Source organism: Saccopteryx bilineata, chromosome 3 (assembly GCF_036850765.1).
Source record: "Saccopteryx bilineata isolate mSacBil1 chromosome 3, mSacBil1_pri_phased_curated, whole genome shotgun sequence".
Classification (NCBI taxonomy): domain Eukaryota; kingdom Metazoa; phylum Chordata; class Mammalia; order Chiroptera; family Emballonuridae; genus Saccopteryx; species Saccopteryx bilineata.
In genome coordinates this window covers 67,877,859-67,898,571 of record NC_089492.1, presented here as the reverse complement: position 1 = coordinate 67,898,571, position 20,713 = coordinate 67,877,859, and the positions used below count along the sequence as shown (strand labels likewise).

Genomic DNA, 20,713 nt, shown 5'->3' with positions numbered 1-20,713 from the left:
AAGCAGAGGAGCCCTGAGACATAAATTATGTCAGTTCTCAGGACAGTTTACTCTGCTAATGATATGATGAGATCGAAAAGTACTGTGTGGCCAGAAGCTTTGCAGCAGCTGCATACATACAAGAATTTAGGATTTTTAAAGTAGAAATAACCAGCAATCACCCCTCTTTTTAAATTAGTTCATAAGATGATTTTATTTTTAGAAAACTGAATTCTGTGATATATCTACCATATACTTGAGGGGTGGGGGGAGAGACAGAAAAAATAAAAAGTATAAGGCTGTCTGACCCAGTCTTTGTATTTAGAAATGACAAAGCTTATTCTCTGGGGCCCGACCTGCTGCCAAAAGACTCTAAATGACCCATCCTGGCCCTTGCTTATTGCTCTTGATTCACTGCCTTGAACTCACCCAACTACAATTTTCAGGGAAAAAGCAAAAACACACTAACCTGATTTTCTAGAGTCAGCAAGGCCGTGGAAGGCCAGAGGGTGCTGCTTCCCATTTGGTTCTCAGAAGCAGATAAGAAATCTCTAAGCAGGTGGACCATTTAGAATTAGACAAAAGAAAGGAGTTAACTTCTGTGAAGAACATTTTGAATTACAAACAAAATTGATTTGAAAATTATCATAACCTAAATTATTACTATTAGGAAATGTTCATATGTCTCGTATTTATTCTTTATGTCAGAGGAAAAAATTAAAGTAGGGTGAAAACTCCTGGGAAGACTTCTGAGGATTCTAAAAGGACGTGTTAGCATTACCACAAGGCTGTGACTCAAGCCCTTTGAGAGCAAATTCATTAAGTGGAGAAATCAGACTGCTGGGTGTCAGAGGGCCTTATCTCATAAAATCAAACCAAGTTTCCAAATAGTCTTCTGAGAATTTAGTGCATTGAGCAAGTCCCAGCATAGCTCGACATTAGTGCTAGGTCTGTTAGAGAGGTAATGCTTGAATCTGGTGACTTACAGTTTGAATTTTGATCGTTATCTCTGTTAACATGTAATAATTTAAGCAGAGAAAACCTCTTCCTGCTGAGCAGTTCCTAGGCATAGATGCACACTCATGCTTACATCATAGCATAGTGGTTGCTAGGCAACAAAAGCAAATGTCAGCTTTTTTCATCAAAGCACATTGTAGTGAGCTTTTTAAAACAACAAGCTTTATAAGATGAAACAATTTCATCTTTCGGTTATATTAAGCCATAAGTCAGCCTTTTTACCAGAGTACAAAAGCAGTAGGAAGCTACATGCACTTTCAAAAGTGAACTGTGGCCTAACCAGGCAGTGGCACAGGGGGTAGAGCATTGGACTGGGATGCGGAGGACCCAGATTCGAGACCCTGAGGTCGCCAGCTTGAGCGCGGGCTCATCTGGTTTGAGCAAAGCTCACCAGCTTGGACCCAAGGTCGCTGGTTTGAGCAAGGGGTCACTCAGTCTGCTGAAGGCCCACAGTCAAGACACATATGAGAAAGCAGTCAGTGAACAACTAAGGTGCCTCAACGAAGAATTGAAACTTCTCATCTCTCTCCATTCCTGTCTGTCTGTCCCTATCTATCCCTCTCTCTCTATCTCTGTAAAAAAAAAAAGTGAACTATGTGTATTATAATTATGAAAATTCCTGATGAATGTGCATCTAAAGCAATAAGCTTACAAGGATACTTGGTACATAAGTAACCAGTTGACTTACTTCCTGTCCCCCTCACAGACACACACACTCACACAGATTTTCAAGGGTTGTTGCCAAACCATTCCAGAAGGCCATTTACATATAGTTTTGCTTACCATCAGTAAGACCCAACAAAATATTTAAGGAAAACTTAAAACCAAGTAGCGTTGATTTTTTTTTGGGGGGGGGGAGAGGATGTGGGAGCTTTTCACTGGTACCTTATGGTCAGTTCTAATTTAGGAGATCTATTAGTTTGGTGATAAAAATTGAATTAAGAATGGAATAAGCTCACAAAATAGGAGCCTGTTAAATAATAACTTAAGGAAAAAAAACTAAGGAAAAGTAAACATTTTATGCCCAATCCATACACATTATACCAGTATGTACATGAATATTCATGTTATAAAAGTCATAAATACATAGCATGGAGAAGGTGTGTGGCATAAACTGGGTATACTATTCTAGGTGACCCTCTTTCTAGGAATGCCTGGTCAATATCAAGCCTTTTCTAGTCCTGTCCACTCAGAGCTCTAATGAGCAAGGATCAAAAAGGGAAAGGCTAGCTGCTCCTGGCCTTTGCATCACTGCGGCAAACAGGCCAGGAAAGGGACCGGCGCGACTACAGGCAGAGCTCTCCCTGCATGGGCCTCACAAGCACGAGCTCTGGGGACAGGTGCCCTGCATTCAGACTGCAGCTCTGCCACCGACCAGCTGCAAAAGCTTGGACAAATCACTTGGCCTCCTTGAGCCTCAATTTCTTCCTCTGTAAATTCCTTCCAGAGTTGTAAATAGTAAAATGACACAATGTGTTTAAGGCACAGAAACATACTCAACAGCTACCATTATTATCTTTATTTCCTAAAATGACCCAACATTCCTCATCTCCTCCCCTAATCTAGACAGGAATGACAGGAAAACGGGAGGCTATGTACCCATTACAGGAAAAATGCTACTGTTACCTAGGTGATTTAGAAGCCTGCAGTCTGACAGTCTGGAGAACAAGCACTATAGAAGCACTGGGTGGTTAACTTTCCAGTGCTCACTGTTACAAACCAAAGCGTCAAGTCTCTTTCAAAACCTCGAGTCTCGAGGCAGTGCTCGGGGACATGGGGGAAGGTATGAGGGGATGAATGGTGAGGGACGGAGACTTGACTTGTGGTGGTGAACACCCAATACGTGTACAGATGATGTGCTGTGGAATTATGCACCTGAAACCTGTATAATTTTGTTAACCAATATTGCCCAAGTAAATTCAATAAAAAGGAAAAAAGGAAAAGAAAAAATAAAATAAGTGCCTATACACCTTTACTTGGCAATAATTATGTCCTCATAAATTACCAGGGTTAGTGTTTGTTATTTATTTCATGACAAGAACCGAGGTGGCTCTCCCACCTATGAAGATGGAATAATTTCACCAACAGAAAATGTATTGTTCCTGAAAACTAGGAAAGGACAAGGGATCACTTTTTTATCCATGTGTGAATTGGATGTTTTCCTTAAAGTGTTTGTTGCCTTCTTAACAATTGGTTATGACTTTCTGTTGCATCCTTTCTAATACTGTTTGTGTCTTTTCCCTTAGGCTCTTGATGGGTTCTTCTTTGTAGTGAACCTGGAAGGCAACGTTGTATTTGTTTCAGAGAATGTGACACAGTACCTAAGGTATAACCAAGAGGAGCTGATGAACAAAAGTGTATATAGCATCCTGCATGTTGGGGACCACACTGAATTTGTCAAAAACCTGCTGCCAAAGTCTATAGGTAAAGGATTGTCTCCTGGGTCTCCCTCACTTCCCCGCCCTCCCTCACTGCACACATTGTCTCAGGGGTTAGTTAAAACTATAGTGTGTCAGGTGGGGGTGTAAAGATGATTGTGTTAATGTTTAAGTCATACAGAAAAGGACATCTGTAGACATTGATCTTGACTGATTGATTGTTTCAGCCCCATATTTACATTACAGGAAAAAATTCAGATGGAAAGTACTCAGAACAAGTGTTTTCATGGGTTTTTTTTTTTTTTGGTTGTTCTTGTTAAGAAGTTGCCAAATTGCCTCCCACTCTATCCAGTGCCAGCAACTCTGTGTTGTCCTTTTTCTCCATGACTGTCTGAGAAGTTTGAGATTCAACTTATTTTGGATCCAGCTAGTGAAAAAGTATGCATGTGGGCATATACAACATTCTAAAAATAAAATGTTAAGGAACAAGCGGGTGTGGAGGGCTCAGACACTCTCAGCCAGGAGTCCTAAACGGGCCCTTTGATCTCACGGACCCAGTGGTTCTGCAGGTGTCTTCAGCAGGGGCTGCCTCCTCACCCACCCTCCGGCTCCAGGTTCCTGACCTTCTCATCTCATGCTGGAGATGCTGCCCAATGTGGACATGATTATGATTATTAAGGGCCACATTTTAAAGTGGGTGATTCACAGCATGGGCCCACTTTATTTGCTGCTCTGGACTCGTCTGGAGTATGGCTCTTCCCACTTACTAAGTGGCTCTTTTTTTAATATTCTCACTTAAAGTGATGATGCTAAGATCATCTTCATGGAGAAAAGAAGTGCATTTTTTTTTTTTTTGTATTTTTATGAAGTTGGAAACAGGGAGGCAGTCAGACAGATTCCCGCATGCGCCCAACCGGGATCCACCTGGCACGCCCCCAGGGGGCGATACTCTGCCCATCTGGGGCATCGCTCTGTTGCAACCAGAGCCATTCTAGCGCCTGAGGCAGAGGCCACAGAGCCATTCTCAGCACCCGGGCCAACTTTGCTCCAATGGAGCCTTGGCTGCAGGAGGGGAAGAGAGATACAGAGAAGAAGGAGAGGGGGAAGGGTGGAGAAGCAGATGGTCGCTTCTCCTGTGTGCCCTGACTGGGAATCGAATCCGGGACTCCTGCACGCTAGGCCAACGCTGTCCCACTGAGCCAATCGGCCAGGGCCAAGAAGTGCATATTTTAAGAGAGAAAAAGGTCAAGTCCAGAGTTATCAAGTGTTACTGTTTTCTTAAGACTGTGTATATTAGTTGGTCTTACTACTCACACAGTAAATAGGGAAAGATTCTTTCAAATTTCATCACATACGGCCTTTCCCTGATAAAACCCTCATTCAAAGTGACTGCAACAGAAACACAAAATAGATGAATATCATATTTCCCCATATATAAGACGCTTCCATATATAAGATGCACCTTAATTTTGGGGCCCGAAATTTAGGGAAAAAATTTATTATGTAAAGTTATCAAACTGAAGTTTTATTTATCATAAAATTCATACAATTCCTCATTACTTTTGAAATTCCCATCCATTAGCTTGTCCTCATCAGTGTCTGATGACAAATCACTGTCTTCAACAATGAGCATATAAAAGCGGGAAATGCAAGTAAAAAAATCTACAGCCACCATATAGGATGCACTAGGTTTTTAGACCCCAAGTTTTTTGGGGAATGATGTGTCTTATACATGGGGAAATATGTTATTTATGTAAGAGTCTTCTATTATCTTCTCTAGTAAATGAACAAGAAAACGGGATTTCTTATTTCAAGTAGCTGATATTTTCAAATCTCTTCAGTAATTTTATGACTTCCTCAAAGGACCTATACTTATTCATTCACTATTATTATTAATTCACTTGCCTAAGGTCTTTGCCTTACTTTATATTGTACTTTTTTATACTTTCAAATTATTTATTAACCTGTGTAAATATGAACTCTTTCCTTTGATTACTCTGTGTAGTCCTCACTATATAAATGAGCTTGTAAGCATGCTGGTGGTGAAATTGACTTCTCAAATATCTGCATCAATGTATAAAGTTAGCTCTGCTTCCTTCTGTAATTCTAAAACTATTTCTTGCAGTTAGCTTGATAATGCCTTTTTCTCTCCAGCGTTTGTTTCCTTTTCCACTCCTCTGCAGCCCAGCGGCTGTGGGGTTAGCGTGGTGTGGACCATGACACCTCTAACACCTGCTGTCCAGTTCAGGGCTGTCTACCGGTGGCTTCTGAGAGAGCATTAGCTTATCTGGTGACTGCCTGGTTCCGATCCCTTCTTTCAGCCCTGCTGGTCCTAATATTTTTTAAGTAACACATAAGGAACAGTAAAGAAAGAATGGCAAAATGAGAATTGGTTCTGGGCTGATTTCAGCTCTTTCACTGGTGAACAAAATTTTTTTTGGACCGTTTTCTCTGAGGAAGTTGACCTGGTGATACAGAAATACCCTTTCGTTCTCAAAATTAATCATTCTAAGTATTGGACAGTCTTATTGAGGAAATGTACATGACACAGAAAAGGTGACAGTAGATTAACTCAGCCACAGCCACGTTACAGAGTAGACACTAGAATTTTTGTACATTTTTAGTAAAGAACCTGTAAGAGGAGGCAGTGTGGGCGCCTATAGTAGTTGTTGGTTCGAGATACAGAGGATCTCAGCCTTAGGGCAGGAGTCATTGGGTGGGAGAAACAGGCAGCCTGATGTCTTAGGCCATGGGAGCAGAGATGCCCATGTGGGATGGGGTGTGGGAAAGGATGGGCTGTGTGGAGGAGCTGTTTAGATGGAGAAGAGGCTGTTCTTGGTGAGATTTTGGTTTATCAGTTTGAATAGCCTTCATACTCCTGACTACATCGAGTCCAAATCCTTGTAAAAAATTGAATGCATGCTATAGTTGGTGCCCCTTACAGATTTTTGAGTACGGGGTAACATCTAAAACTGGAATGCGAGGAGATTCAACTAAGTTTCCAGGAAGTCAAAGTTAGAAAAACTCCAAAATAGAGAACTATAGTATTCTAGTAATAAATAAATGATCAAGATCTGAACTTGAAGGGATCAGAGTGAAAAATAAAAAGACATTTTGAATTATCTCAAGTTGCTGAAACATTAACCCAAGAATATTTTTCCCTCCAGATTATGATATTGCTTAGGAGAGTATAAACACTATATAAAAATAATATAACTGGATACTTCATATGTCATTTTAATAATTTGGCAGTCGTGTGTCTAATGTCTTTATTGTTTCAATTGCTTCTGCCTTGCTCAGTGAATGGGGGATCTTGGTCTGGCGAGCCTCCCAGGCGGAACAGCCATACTTTCAATTGTCGGATGCTCGTGAAACCCTTACCTGACTCCGAAGAGGAAGGTCATGATAACCAGGAAGCACATCAGAAATACGAAACTATGCAGTGCTTTGCTGTCTCTCAACCAAAGTCTATCAAAGAAGAAGGAGAAGGTAGGGCAAGATCTCTAGGATGTTTTCCATATCTGCATTTATTTTATGCTGCTTCTTTCACACTTAAGAATCTAAAATTAGTGACCCCATGATGAAATTTAGAGGCAGGTTTTTGTTTTGCTTTGTTTTGTTTTGCGGGGGTTAATTTTGTGTTTTTTTTTTCACCTACTTAAGAATTTTTATGATAAATTTAATTTTTAAGTCTTTTAAAACAACTCTGCCCAGGAGAATCTCCTGCAATGAAAGCGGTTTTCTGCCGTCAGTGTCCCGGAGAACAGCCACTAGCTACATGTAGCTCTTAAGCATTTGAAATTCCAGTAATGCAATTGGGAGACTGAATTTTCTGTTTCATTAAAAAGGTGACAGTAGATTAACTCAGCCACAGCCACGTTACAGAGTAGACACTAGAATTTTTGTAAATTTTTAGTAAAGAAGTTATTTACATTTAAATAACCACACGTGGCTAGTGGCTGCCCTGTTGAGCAGCCCTGTTAGTGGATGAGCCTCTTGTGGAGCTTAAGCACCTGTGATCATCTGCTGTAAGCTATGCACAGCCCTAGAAAAACGCGTGCAGTACAAACAGCATTTGTCAATTACAGTGGACCCTTGAACAGCCGGGTTAGGGGCACCAACACCTGCATCATCAACAATCCACGTGTGACTTTTGACTTCCCAAAAACTGAACTAATAGCCTCTTGTGAACCAGAAGCCTTACTGATAATAGTCAATTAGCACGTTTCATATATCACGTGTACTGTATACTGTATTCTTGCAATAAAGTGAGATAGAGAAAAGGAAATGTTAAGAACATAATGAGGGACAAAAAATAAATTTACAGTACTGTATGTATTTATTGAAAAAAAATGCATGTATAATTTGGACCTGTGCAGTTGAAACCCATGTTATTCAAGGGTCAACTGAACTTTCAAGGGTTTAATGTCCACATAGTTTATCCATGCATATTGGCTCCCCAATCTGGTATAACAGAATGATACTTAAGAGAGAATTGGGCCTGACTATGCAGTGGCACAGTGGATAGAACGTCGTACTGGGATGCAGAGGACCCTGGTTCAAAACCTGAGGTCACTGGCTTGAGTGTGGGCTTATCCAGCTTGAGCGCAGGGTCGCTGGCTTGAATGTAGGATCATAGACATGACCCCATGGTCGCTGGCTTGAGCTCAAAGGTCGCTGGCTTGAGCAAGGGGTCACTGGCTCAGCTGTAGCCTCCTGGTCAAGGTGCATATGAGAAAGCAATCACTGAACAACTAAGGAGCTGCAACGAAGAATTGATGCTTCTCATCTCTCTTCCTTCCTGCCTCTCTGTTCCTATCTGTCTCTCTCTGTCTCTCTCACAAAAGGAAAAGGGAGAGGATCTGGATGGAGGAAGTTGCAGACTATAATGGTCTTAGAAGCTGATATAGTGTCCACCCCTACACCCTCTAAGCAAGCCATTCACAGCTGAGTGTCACTATTTTTAATTTAAGTTTTACTAGAAAGGAAGTAATAGAGCTGTCATAGACAATACATAGTTTTTCAAAACTAAGTTTGTACATAAGTATGGAATGTCAAGTGATTTTACTCACTTTTATGCAACAGTAAATACTGCTAATTCATCCATTTCTGATCATCTAAAGCACTATCAAAAGGATAGCTGAGCTAATATTTGTTTTGGTGTTGTGTGTTTAAACACTTTTGGACATTTAAAATTTGATTCTGGGTATTAGCTCTCATTATAGCATATGAGGAGAGTTGCTGAGCCATGGTGTGCTCAGGTTCAGGCCCTGGCTTCACCAAAGTTTTGTGTGATGTTGAGCAAGTTACTTCAACTTTAGGCTTTGGATTTCTCCTCTGTTAAATGGAGATAATGCTAGTACCTCCCTCACAGTTGTTAAGAGGATTAAATAAACCGATAGCCTATAAAAGCAGCTGGAAAGATGTCCATCTCATAGTAGGTGCTCAGAAACTTAATGTTTATTACATTGAGGATGAGGATTTTTTGTGCTGACCACTTATTACTTGATATAAAGAAATTGTTCCCTAAATTTTAATGTGAATAATCATAAACCAGTAACATGAGATATGAAGAGACTTTTTTTAAACAACCTTTTATGCCGCATTTTTTTAAATGAAAGGGCTACACCATGTTCTCTGCATGTTATAGAGTGGGGGGAAAAAACATTTCCCTTTCTCCAGAAGTGAGCTCAGATACATAAAACAATTGCAGTGGGGTTGGTTAAATAAATGCTTTGCATCGGCTATGTGGGAAACTCGCCATGGCCAAGATTCTAAACTTGGCAATGCTGCATTTCTTAGGAGTTCTTCTCCAGCCTGACCAGGCGGTGGCGCAATGGATGGAGTGTCAGACTGGGACACAGAGGACCCAGGTTCGAGACCCCAAGGCTCACCAGCTTGAACCCAGGGTCGCTGGTTTAAACAAAGAGTCACTCGGTTTGCTGTAGCCCCCCGGTCAAGGCACATATGAGAAAGCAATCAATGAACAACTAAGGTGTCGCAATGAAGAATTGATACTTCTCATCTCTTCCTTCCTTTCTGTCCCTTTCTATCCCTCTCTGTCTCTCTCTGTCCCTGACACACACAGTCTTAATTTAGTGTATAGTCTTTGTTTTAAATTGCATATTGCCCTGGCCAGGTGGCTCAGTGGATAAAATGTCGGCCGGCACACTGAGGCCATGGGTTCAATCCCCAGTCATGACACATACGAGAAGCAACCAGCGAGCGCACAACTACATGGAACAGCAAGTTGATGCTTCTCTCTTTCTCCCTCTCCTTCCCCCCACTTCTTCTCAAATCAATGGGGTGGGGTTGCATATTGCCATTATAGGGGTATTTACATAGTTTAGTGAAGGCATAGCTAGTTCTCCTGTATTGCGGTAAACCTGAAACCTAAGAGGCAAGCCCTTGACAAAGCAGAGTATCAGATTTTGGTTTTAATCATTTTTCTACTTTACTATGAATTCAGCTGGTTGTTACTATCGGCTGTTTAGTAAGAAAGGATTCCATTCTCCTCCATCATTAGGAGGATGGTTTCAGGTTGCTAACGCCAGTATGGTAGATATTCTTTTGTCACATGTATCGTGTGGCTTCAGCAGTTTATCCTCAGCTCCCCCAGCTCATCCTACACAGCATACCCCCCCCTCCCCAGCTGCTCCCCACCTCAGTGGAAGAGAGCATACAGCCCATGAAAAGCAGAGGTGCATGATACACTCTCTCCCTTACTGATTTGCAAGGCTGCGCTGTCATAAATACACTTGACTTTGTTTGACTCACTAAAAATGCCTAATATGATAACCTTAAGTGTCTGCAATTGAAGATTTGCAGTCCTGCTTGATTTGTGTGGCAAGGAGAGTCCCCATGAAGGAAAGACCGGTTCTTCCCTCATCAGAAAGTTTTACGACTCGCCAAGATCTCCAAGGTAAACTTTTTTTGCAAAGAAGACCAAAGAAATCAGTTTAGAATGCTTATGTATTTGTCCCTGAAAGGACTGTGTTTAGAAGACTGAGCACGCGGGGGCATCGGCTATGCGGGCTGGTGCCTGCGGGGAGGGGGGGGGGCAGTGCCGAGGCGCTGGGGGACGGGGCAGTTGTTTCCACTGTCGTCCTTTTCGTTCATGTGCTATTCTAAATAAATAAATTTTTATCTTTTAAAATGTTAATTTCCATAAATAATAGATCGGTATGTAGGTATAATGCTTGCTGTTATTTAATAGGCAAGATCACGTCACTGGACACGAGCACCATGCGGGCGGCCATGAAGCCAGGCTGGGAGGACCTGGTGAGGAGGTGCATTCAGAAGTTCCACGCACAGCATGAGGGTGAATCTCTGTCCTATGCCAAGAGGCATCATCACGAAGGTAAGCATCTCTAAGGATAGTTTTCTTAATTTTGCTAATTACTCCTTCCTGTGGGAGCTTTCTCTGAAACAGTGATTCCTGAAGCTCGCCTCGGCGGACTTGGGACTGGGGGCTCTTGGTGTTCATGTGGGCCTGCATCCGCTGGCCCAGAGGTCTCGGCATCTGAAGGAGGGCTTCAGGGGAGAAGCCATGGGCCAGAAGAGTGTGAGGAGGGAACTCGGACACCATAATTTCACAGGCATGTGAAAGGAAAGGGAGATAGGCCATCATTGACTCTAAGGCTTCTAGATGTGTAAGGCAATAAGGTACCATCTAGTATCAAAATAAATATTATCCGAATCCTGAGGAGAATCTGGAAAGAGGAATTAAATGAAATTTGTGAATTTTTGATTCACAAGCCCTCCTACCAGATGATGACCACTGATGGCTGCCCAGATGTTTCTGGACTTGCCTGAGGTCATACAGGTAACTAATAGGACAGCTGGAGCTAATCCCAGCCTTCAGCGTTGTGTTTCAGCACTAATAGTGGCCCTCATTGAGCAGCTGGTCCTGCCCGGCACTGTCCCTCCCTCCGTTATCTCATTGCTCCTCAGCCCAGCGCGAAGCAGGTGCTGTGACTCTCCCGCTGTGGACAGGAGGCTGACGCAGGTCAAATGACAGCTCCTGAGCAATGAGTCTCAGCGCTGGACTTTCACTGGAGGCCCAACCTGCCAGTCACTCTGCTGTGCTGCCCCCAGAGTCCTTCCACAGAATCACGTCCTCCACTGCACCCTGGGTTTTTGTTAAATTAGAGAGAGCAAAGGGAGTATTCCTTTCCTTAGCACCTACTAAGTACGAAGTGGGGAGGGGGAGCGCTGCTTGTCTGGGCACCTCCTTTCCTGGTGGGTAGGCTTGTTCAGAGGTGTGGGTGCCGCAGCCCAGCAGCCAGGCTGCCTCTGCAGGCCCAGAGCAGGGCAGCATGCATGCCTCATAACTTAATTTGCCAAGTCATCTGCATTTTTGCAGAGAAAAATTGTAACTCATTATTGAAAATAGAGTTCTACTTTGTCATCTTCCATTTAATGTGCATCTATGACCTTGGCATTTTACCAGTAGTATTTATATGTTTAAATTTTATGCTTTTAAGATCACTGATGAAAAGTACAAATTATAGCAAATGACCTTTCTCCTTTCTCTTAGTTTTCCTCATCTTATTCATCCTTTTTATTTTATTTACTGTTATTTTAAAATAAGCACATAATCCAACAATTTGGGTCTTCCAGCCTTTTTTTTTTAGTTTAAAAGAATAAGGAAATTAAAAGACTACATTTGATAGGAATCAATATCATTTCACCATATCTGGTTTAAAGTAAAAAGAATAGTAACAATAAAAAAATAAGAAATCCCCATGAGCAAACATGTCCTTGGGCCTGGGCAGCAAAGCCTTAACACTTAACTCTCTGGCTTCCTGAACTCTTAACAAAGGGGTTTAGACAGATGTACTAGGCACGGTGCTAGGTTTCATGAGCTAGGACCCACTTAAAGGAAACTCTGAAATATATGAAATACATTTCATCTAAATGTACAAAATAGGTAAGATCGAGGGTAATCATTTGCATTGAATAAAAATCTACTGGAGGGCTTTGTTGAAATGGGGAGCTTCCTAAATGCCTCAGTATCCTTACACAGGTTTATTTAGGAATATATTTGACATAGATCAAATGGAAATAGAAAATCTTAAAGGATTGCATCCAAGTTCAAATAAAATTCTGAAATTTGAAGCCATCGTAAATGACTCTTACTATAAAAATGGTATTTATGCTGCCCGTTAGGAACATGCTTACTATGGAAGGCAAGTTGCACTCGTGGGCAGCCGTCTGTTTCCCAGACTGCCACTTCAGAGTAGCTGGTGCGACATTTGAGGCCAGAAGGAGGTTTATTTAGGGAAAGTGCTCAAAGTGAGGTTTTACCAAAAATTATAATCTATACCATGTGTTAGCCTCTCTCCATCTTTGTGGAATGGTGAATGTGCTTGGTCACTTTGGAAGGTAGCAGTTCAACGCACAAAATTTGTGCTAAGAATTATTTGGTAAAAACGTGGTAGTCTTCTTAAAACGGTTTAAGAGGTAACTAAATTATATGGCTACTTTTTTTGAATCGAGATTTTTTTTTTAATATACAGTATTTGACCATTTTAAAATACAGTTGCTTTAAAAGATAAATCACTAAGTTTTATTTTAAGAGAAATTACTTTAACCTGGTTGATCAGTGCCATGTTTCTGCTAGTGTCTTGAAAATTGAAACACCTGATTCTTTATCAAGACGTTAAACCAATTCCATGTCACTAAGATTTGTTCTTTTGTTGTTTGAGTTTCCTATTTGGCCTTCTTTTCTCTGAAAGATTTTTCTGATTGTTTATCTTTTACTTCTTATTGTTTTAACCACAGAAATAATGCTTCTTACACACAGAGAAGTAGAACTGGAGAATAGTAGTGTGAGATGATGGATTGAACAGTACGTAGCTGAGATGAATATTCAGAGATTATATTTACTGTCATAAGTCTTACTGTAATGTTTGTATTAGTTTAAAGGGAAATGAAAGGCAGATTTTGTACTTTAGATGTATAGTGTTTATGCATTGTTTTCTAACATTTTAAACAAATCATTGTAAACCTTGTTTTGAGCTAATAAATTGTTTATGCTTTGTTTTGCCATTTTGTGAAGATTTTAAGAAGAACATAGTTTGAGGATCTAAACTTCATTTTAAAAATATATATATTGAATTTATTGGTATTCTAAGTAAAAATGTGCTTTTTAAATATGTGTAATGTTTTAATATCATGAAATATTACTTACAACTCTTAACTGCTGGTCAGAAAATATTAGACATAGCAAAGTTTATTACTGGTACGATGTGTTGCCTGGGCCCCACCCTGATGATCTTCCTAACCGTGCATTCTGTTTCCTCGCTCATGGGCAGTGCTGAGACAAGGGTTGGCTTTCAGTCAGATCTACCGTTTCTCCTTGTCCGACGGCACTCTTGTTGCTGCGCAAACGAAAAGCAAACTCATCCGTTCTCAGACTACTAATGAGCCTCAGCTTGTCATATCTTTACACATGCTCCACAGGTAAGCCTCTTAAGAAACCACCTTCCCTTCCCAGGTCAGAGGAGGTGGCACAAAGGCAGCACGTCTGCTGGAGCTTTCCGAGGCTGTTAGACTTCTCTGATGATCCACCTCAGACATGTGAGATAGAAAATTAAATTGCTATCAACTATTGGCTTAAAGACACCTCGGGATACTTGCTCAGCAGAGCCATTCTTTGAATTCTAGCCGGAGTCCTAGTGAATTTTTAAACCCAGCTGGAAGAACACAGCCTGGCACTAACTTGGCTCTGACAGGGGAGGGGAAACTGACCAGTTCCCTGCAGTGACAGAGGCACCAGAAGGGCAGAAATACTGAAGCCACTAGCATGGACTCGCTCCCATTGTTTAAATCTAAAACTCACGAATATATATACTTGGAAGGAATATTTTAGATTTTTATTCTCAGGGTCAAATTAACTTCTTGACATTAGACTTTAAATTTAAGGGTAATAAATATTTACAAAAGAAATGAAAGGAAAGAGAACTAAATATTAATTTTAAAAATAAATGACATGAACCATATTGTTTTAGAACATAAATTTAGGGAAGGGATTGCATATCAAGTTATGTAAATATTTATGTACGTGCTGTATAAAACTTTATGAGGTACTATCAGGAGATATAGAAAGTTGCTCTGGGTAAAGAGTCCCCTTCTGTTAACTTTCTCAATTATTTACTTTCTTATTTTGGAATTAAAAAAATCAGGCAGCACTGTTTGCCAACTGTTAATAAATCTGACATAAAACTGCAACAATTTGAAAGTGATTACAGATATCAGATCTGACCCCTAACTGAAAGCTGATGTTTGATAGTTGGTGAAACCTGTTTCGTTTGGGTTTGTGAACACATTTGGTAACTCATGAGTGACTGCCAAGGTTGTAAATTAAAGCTCATAGGGTTTGGAAAATCATCTTGCTCAGAAAACCTGCGTTTAGTCATTACTAAGGGAGTGGATTGGTGTTATCTAGGAGCTGGGCCATCAGATTTCAAAGTGAGGTCACTCCCAAGTTCCGTCCCATGATGTCTATGTCGGAGGCTCTTGCTTTGTCTTGCAGGGAACCTGGGTGTGGGGAATCCGTTAAAGTAATCTAGTCCTTAACAGTTTTGGCAACTTTATTGGCTCTGGAACTTTTAGCATTTCTAATCGTTAGGGCAAGTTTTTTCCCCCTAAGTTTGCTGTTCATCTTGAGCCAAGTTGTACACATCAGAGCTCTCCGGGCTTACAGGTGTGTCTGTTGTTAGGAATTGTGATCTCTGGTAAATAATTGAAGACAGCTGTATTGCTTAGGTCATTTCTTTTGGATGGTCCAAGCTCTCAGTTATTCATGACAATATACCATTTAATGAGGAAGATATATAGTTAATTAGAACCCCTCTAATGTCTTATCTAATAACTACAATTTCAGTATGGCTATAGTCAAATTTAAACACACTCCCTCTGTAAAACCACAGACATCTTAATGAGTTCACTGAAAAACATCCCTCTTGGTCCTAAACGGAACATGTTTAGTCTTGCCCATGATTGCAGATTGTTTCATCAAAGTATTATCTTTCCTTTAAGTGAAGCCTGTTCTTTTAAAGAAAAAAAGGCCATTTCATGGTTTTTTTTAATTAATAACAACTTGCTAAGTGTTTGCCTTTTATCTTATTTTTTTCCTCATTATACAGAGAGCAGAATGTGTGTTTAATGAATCCGGATCTGACTGGACAGGCGATGGGGAAGCCATTGAATCCAATTAGCTCTAGCAGCCCTGCCCATCAGGCCATGTGCAGTGCGAACCCAGGTCAGGACGTGACCCTTGGTAGCAATATAAATTTTCCCATAAACGGCCCAAAGGAGCAAATGAGCATGCCCATGGGCAGGTTTGGTGGTTCTGGGGGACTGAACCATGTGTCAGGCATGCAAGCAACCACTCCTCAGGGTAGTAACTATGCACTCAAGATGAACAGTCCCTCCCAGAGCAGCCCCGGCATGAATCCAGGCCAGCCCAACTCCATGCTCTCACCGAGACATCGCATGAGCCCTGGGGTGGCTGGAAGCCCCCGAATCCCACCTAGTCAGTTTTCCCCTGCAGGAAGCTTGCATTCCCCTGTGGGAGTTTGCAGCAGCACAGGAAATAGCCATAGCTACACCAACAGTTCCCTCAACGCACTTCAGGCCCTCAGCGAGGGGCACGGGGTCTCCTTAGGGTCATCGTTGGCTTCACCGGACCTAAAAATGGGCAATTTGCAAAACTCCCCCGTTAATATGAATCCTCCCCCACTCAGCAAGATGGGAAGCTTAGACTCCAAAGACTGTTTTGGACTGTATGGGGAGCCGTCTGAAGGCACAACTGGACCAGCAGAGAGCAGCTGCCACCCTGGAGAGCAAAAGGAGGCAAATGATTCCAGCATGCCCCAGGGTGTGAGCAGTGAGCGGCCCGACGGGCAGAACAGACTGCACGACAGCAAGGGGCAGACCAAGCTCCTGCAGCTGCTGACCACCAAGTCTGACCAGATGGAGCCTTCACCCCTATCCAGCTCTTTGTTGGACACAAGCAAGGACTCCGCGGGTAGCTTGCCCGGTTCTGGGTCGACACATGGGACCTCGCTCAAGGAGAAGCATAAGATTTTGCACAGACTCCTGCAGGACAGCAGTTCTCCTGTGGACTTGGCTAAGTTAACAGCAGAAGCCACAGGCAAAGAGCTGAGCCAGGAGGCCAACAGCACAGCTCCCGGTTCAGAAGTGACTGTTAAACAAGAGCCAGTGAGCCCCAAGAAGAAAGAGAATGCACTACTTCGCTATTTGCTAGATAAAGATGATACTAAAGATATTGGTTTACCAGAAATAACCCCCAAACTTGAGCGGCTGGACAGTAAGACAGACCCTGCCAGTAACACAAAGCTAATAGCTATGAAAACCGAGAAGGAGATGAGCTTTGAGCCGAGTGACCAGGTAAGTTCTGTAATGTGTTCTCCCAAGTCTACTAACCCGTGTCTAGCAAGGATTTTCTCCACAGGGCCATTGGGAGGCCTCAGGTGGTTAGACAAAACAAGTCTCTTTTGTTGTTCTTACTTGATTGAAATACTTTATTCTCACTGAAGCTGCATGTTCCAAATACTCTAGAAAAGAGTGAGTTTGTCATAGGGCAGGGTAAATTGTAAAGGGCCAAATGGTCACTATTGTAGGCCTTGCAGTCTGTGCCTCAACTGTTCAGTTCCACATCATGGAATGGACACAGCCATGGACATGAAGACAAATGGTGGGCTGTGTTCCAGGCACTGATGTTTGAGTTTTAGACAACTTGAGTATGTCAAGAAACACTCTTCTTTTCAATGAGTGTCCATTGAAATCCATTCTCAGTGCACGAGCCGTGCAGAAACGGGGGGGGGGGGGGGGGGGGGTGACAGGGTGTGGCCGGCAGGCTAGCTGCACTTGGACCCCTGTTAGTAGTAGAAGATCCCCAAATGGCGATAATCACCTCCTCAAAACCGGGCCTGCTCAAGACAGACCAAATTAAATTATTTATTTACCTTTCTCTTTTTTTTTAAGATCAGAGTTTGGCTGGTTTTTCAAACCTAATGAAGATCATTAACTCTGTTCTCAACCAAAACTTCTGATTCACACTAAAGAAATTCCTTAGACCGTTGGTATAAAAAGCATGTAAGGGGAGATGCATAGTAAGAAAGATAAAGTTTGACTTGGTGTTAGAATATCTGAGCCGTCATATGTAAATACAAACCTAAGATAATCGGTTCTCTTTGTTCTTATCTGAAGATTTAATTCCCTGGAAAACTCCAGGGCAGCTAAAGTGATATTCAGAATGATTCTTGGTAATTAACACTATCAGGAAATGATGACATCACAAGGAAAATGTAAACCATTTAATGGGAGGTTTTTTTATTTAAAAATAAAAATGAGTTATTACTGACACAATGGCTTGGCATGAGGTGTTCCCCGGGGAGTCTGTGGCCGGCTTGGTTGGTGATCTAAGACCTCCCCTTCTCCTCCTCTCCCTGCAGCCCGAACCTCTACCCTGTCCTTCCAGCCATCTCAGACACGGCTGGCTGAGAGGAGAAGGAGCTGAGTGGGCCTTTCTACGTAAAAGGGTTCTCTAATTTGTCCTGGACACTTACTTTGTAAATGGACAGTATATGTGGCACTGTCTTCCAGGGCTAGGTGTGGATGGGGACAGGAGGGAGCAGCACCCCACGCTCTGTGTGTAGCCTTGAACTCTGCTGAGTCAGCTGGGCTGACCACGAGGGCCTGGGGTTGAGGCCGTAGTTGAGAAAACCGAGACCACGCGTGCCTGTAGCGGGGCTCTGCCCGGGCTCCTGAGCACTTGGCTTCCTTTCTTCCTTTCACTTTGATGTCTGACAGCTGCTACCATTCCTATCAGGCAGGTGTGATTTTCTGTCCTTCACAAGAGAAACAGCCTAATTATATAAAACATCTTTAGTAATTAATCCCTAAACTTAGGTGTTTGTGCAGAATTCTATAAAACGACTTTTTTGTAATGCTGTAAAATCATAGATGAGGAAACCAAAGACTAAGCAGGAAGTTAATAGCAGTATCTTGACCCCTGGCCGGTTGGCTCAGTGATAGAGCGTCGGCCCGGAGTGTGGAAGTCCCGGGTTTGATTCTCGGCCAGGGCACACAGGAGAAGCGCCCCTCTGCTTCTCCACCCATCCCCCTCTCCTTCCTCTCTGTCTCTCTCTTCCCCTCCCTCAGCCAAGGCTCCATTAGAGCAAAGTTGTCCCAGGCACTGAGGATGGCTCCATGGCCCCATGGCCTCTGCCTCAGGTGCCAGAATGGCTCCAGTTGCAATAGAGCAACGCCCCAGATGGGCAGAGAACATCACCCCCTGGTGGGCATGCCAGGTGGATCCTGGTCAGGCGCATGCGGGAGTCTGTCTGCCGCCCCCACTTTTCACTTCAGAAAAATTAAAATAAAAAAATAGCAGTATCTTGGCTAAAGCGTACCATAAAACCGTATTGGCAACTGAATGTTTTCATCTTTTGATTTACTAGATTAGAATATACAGAGCTAGTAGCAACTCAGGGTGGCAGGCTTAGACCCTGTCACTCACGTCTCTTGACATATTCTAGAGGGTAAGTGGAGACTCATGAGATCCACCATGGCTAAGTGGGTGCCCCTCAGAAATGCAGTTTGTTTCTGTCCCTGGCCTGAGGCCCTAAGGGACTTAGAGGGCCTGGGAAGAGGGACACTGTTTGGCATTTGTATATTTAGATATATGAATACACTAACTTCAGACAAAAAATTGACAAGAAGTTTTTTAAAAAGTTCTTGCAGTTTCTAATTGTTGTTTAGAAGAAACATTTTTCTAATCAAAATCGCCCCACCCTGGAACCTGTAGCCCAGAGTGTCATCAGCACAATATATTAGTAGTCAGTAGACCAGAAGACAACGAACACACACACATACACAGTATTTTTTTCTTAATGAAATCTAGTCTGTGTCTTACCCTCCATCCCCTCCCACTTAAAACTCCACGAAAAAATACTGCTTCAGAGTGCTTTTAACATCAAAAACATTGCAACTTGAAAAGTTACCACAGGAAGTATGCATTACTTAAATTTAGATCAAAGTTAAAATGACTTAAGGGAGAAAAAACAGTGATTCCTTCTCCTCCTGCTCCTTCACTAATTCCGCATAGTATTTCCTTACTAACTGCTGCACACATTTATTGAAGACTGTTCTTTGATTTCAAGGGAATACAAGTTTTTTATTTAGTGAGATAAACTGCTAGTAAGCCTGAAGTGCACAGTTAACTGTCTTGTTATTCTGACTCAGAAAAGAGCCATTAATTGAGTGTGTGTTGAACCTATCACTAACTTTTAAGGACAGGAAGTATTCCGATGGTGTTATTATACCTAAAATATCATTCTTTACTGGATAGAGTATGTAAACATTAGTTGCTACGGCGTTTCATAACCAACAGGAAATAATGACACAAAATTTCCAGTATTTACCAACTTTTAAGTTATATACTTATTTATACTATAGAACCTGTTGATACTGAACCAAATGGAACTTATGTTCTTACCAGTGCTACTGGGCTATGTAGGGTGAGTTTAGAATAGTCTAAAAATGAATTTCTTCTTGTTATTTGGTTCCATTGGAGTAGCAACCCATATCATACTCACACTGGTAGTAGTTCCCTCTAAGTGTGGTAAGTTGTCTTACCATGTTTTAGTAACTTTATGTTAGGCAAATATGGTAAAATTATACTCTTTATTTAAATTTTTGAAAAGATGTTTAGTAATTTATTAGACTATGTTATTAAAATGCATGTGCTGTTTATAGTTGCTTCAGAGAATAAGTAATTTGACACATGAAAATGAATAAAACTAGAAAAATGAAAAATTAAAGAAATCGAATTCAATTTTCATTTTGTAGAACTTGTTTAAAAATCTTTCTGACTCATTTTCTGCCTGAAATAGTTTAAACTAACTATTTCAATTGATGTGGCTAATTTGAGCATTCAAATAGATGCCTAAGCAAAACTTTGAAGTATCTTGGCAAAGCATTTTAAAGGAAGTTTTGTTTTGTGAAGAAATCATGCCCAACAAAATGGAGAGGGACTGACTAGAAGAACTTCAGATGAGAATTAAAGCTTACAAAAATTTAGCGGAGGAAATGCTTGATCAGAAATTTAATGTGACCCAATCCATCCCTTCCAGAGCTGACATGACTACAGAATAAAATGCCATATTTGTCTAATTTTATTACTAAACAACCAAAGACATTCTGAACTTTATCTTTTTGAAGAGAAACATTTAAAAGTGGAATTAAGACAAATAGATTAATGTTAAATGTGTACACCAAAAATTGATAAGAATAAACACAAGTAA

At 41.5% G+C, this 20,713-nt stretch overlaps 1 protein-coding gene across 10 annotated transcripts in view; it reads left to right on the top strand.

The window, feature by feature from the left end:
- The window catches only part of NCOA2 (nuclear receptor coactivator 2), a 315,226-nt gene that overhangs the window by 257,736 nt on the left and 36,777 nt on the right, over positions 1-20,713 (top strand). For all 10 annotated transcript variants that reach the window (XR_010730241.1, XM_066266294.1, XM_066266291.1 and 7 more), the window contains 6 exons: positions 3,243-3,420; positions 6,675-6,863; positions 10,195-10,296; positions 10,591-10,734; positions 13,694-13,841; positions 15,527-16,793. Coding sequence is in view for 9 of the 10 variants with exons in the window: in XM_066266294.1 (XP_066122391.1) it covers positions 3,243-3,420; positions 6,675-6,863; positions 10,195-10,296; positions 10,591-10,734; positions 13,694-13,841; positions 15,527-16,793 (2,028 nt within the window). In the remaining variant the exon portion in view is untranslated. The remainder of the gene's footprint in view (positions 1-3,242; positions 3,421-6,674; positions 6,864-10,194; positions 10,297-10,590; positions 10,735-13,693; positions 13,842-15,526; positions 16,794-20,713) is intronic.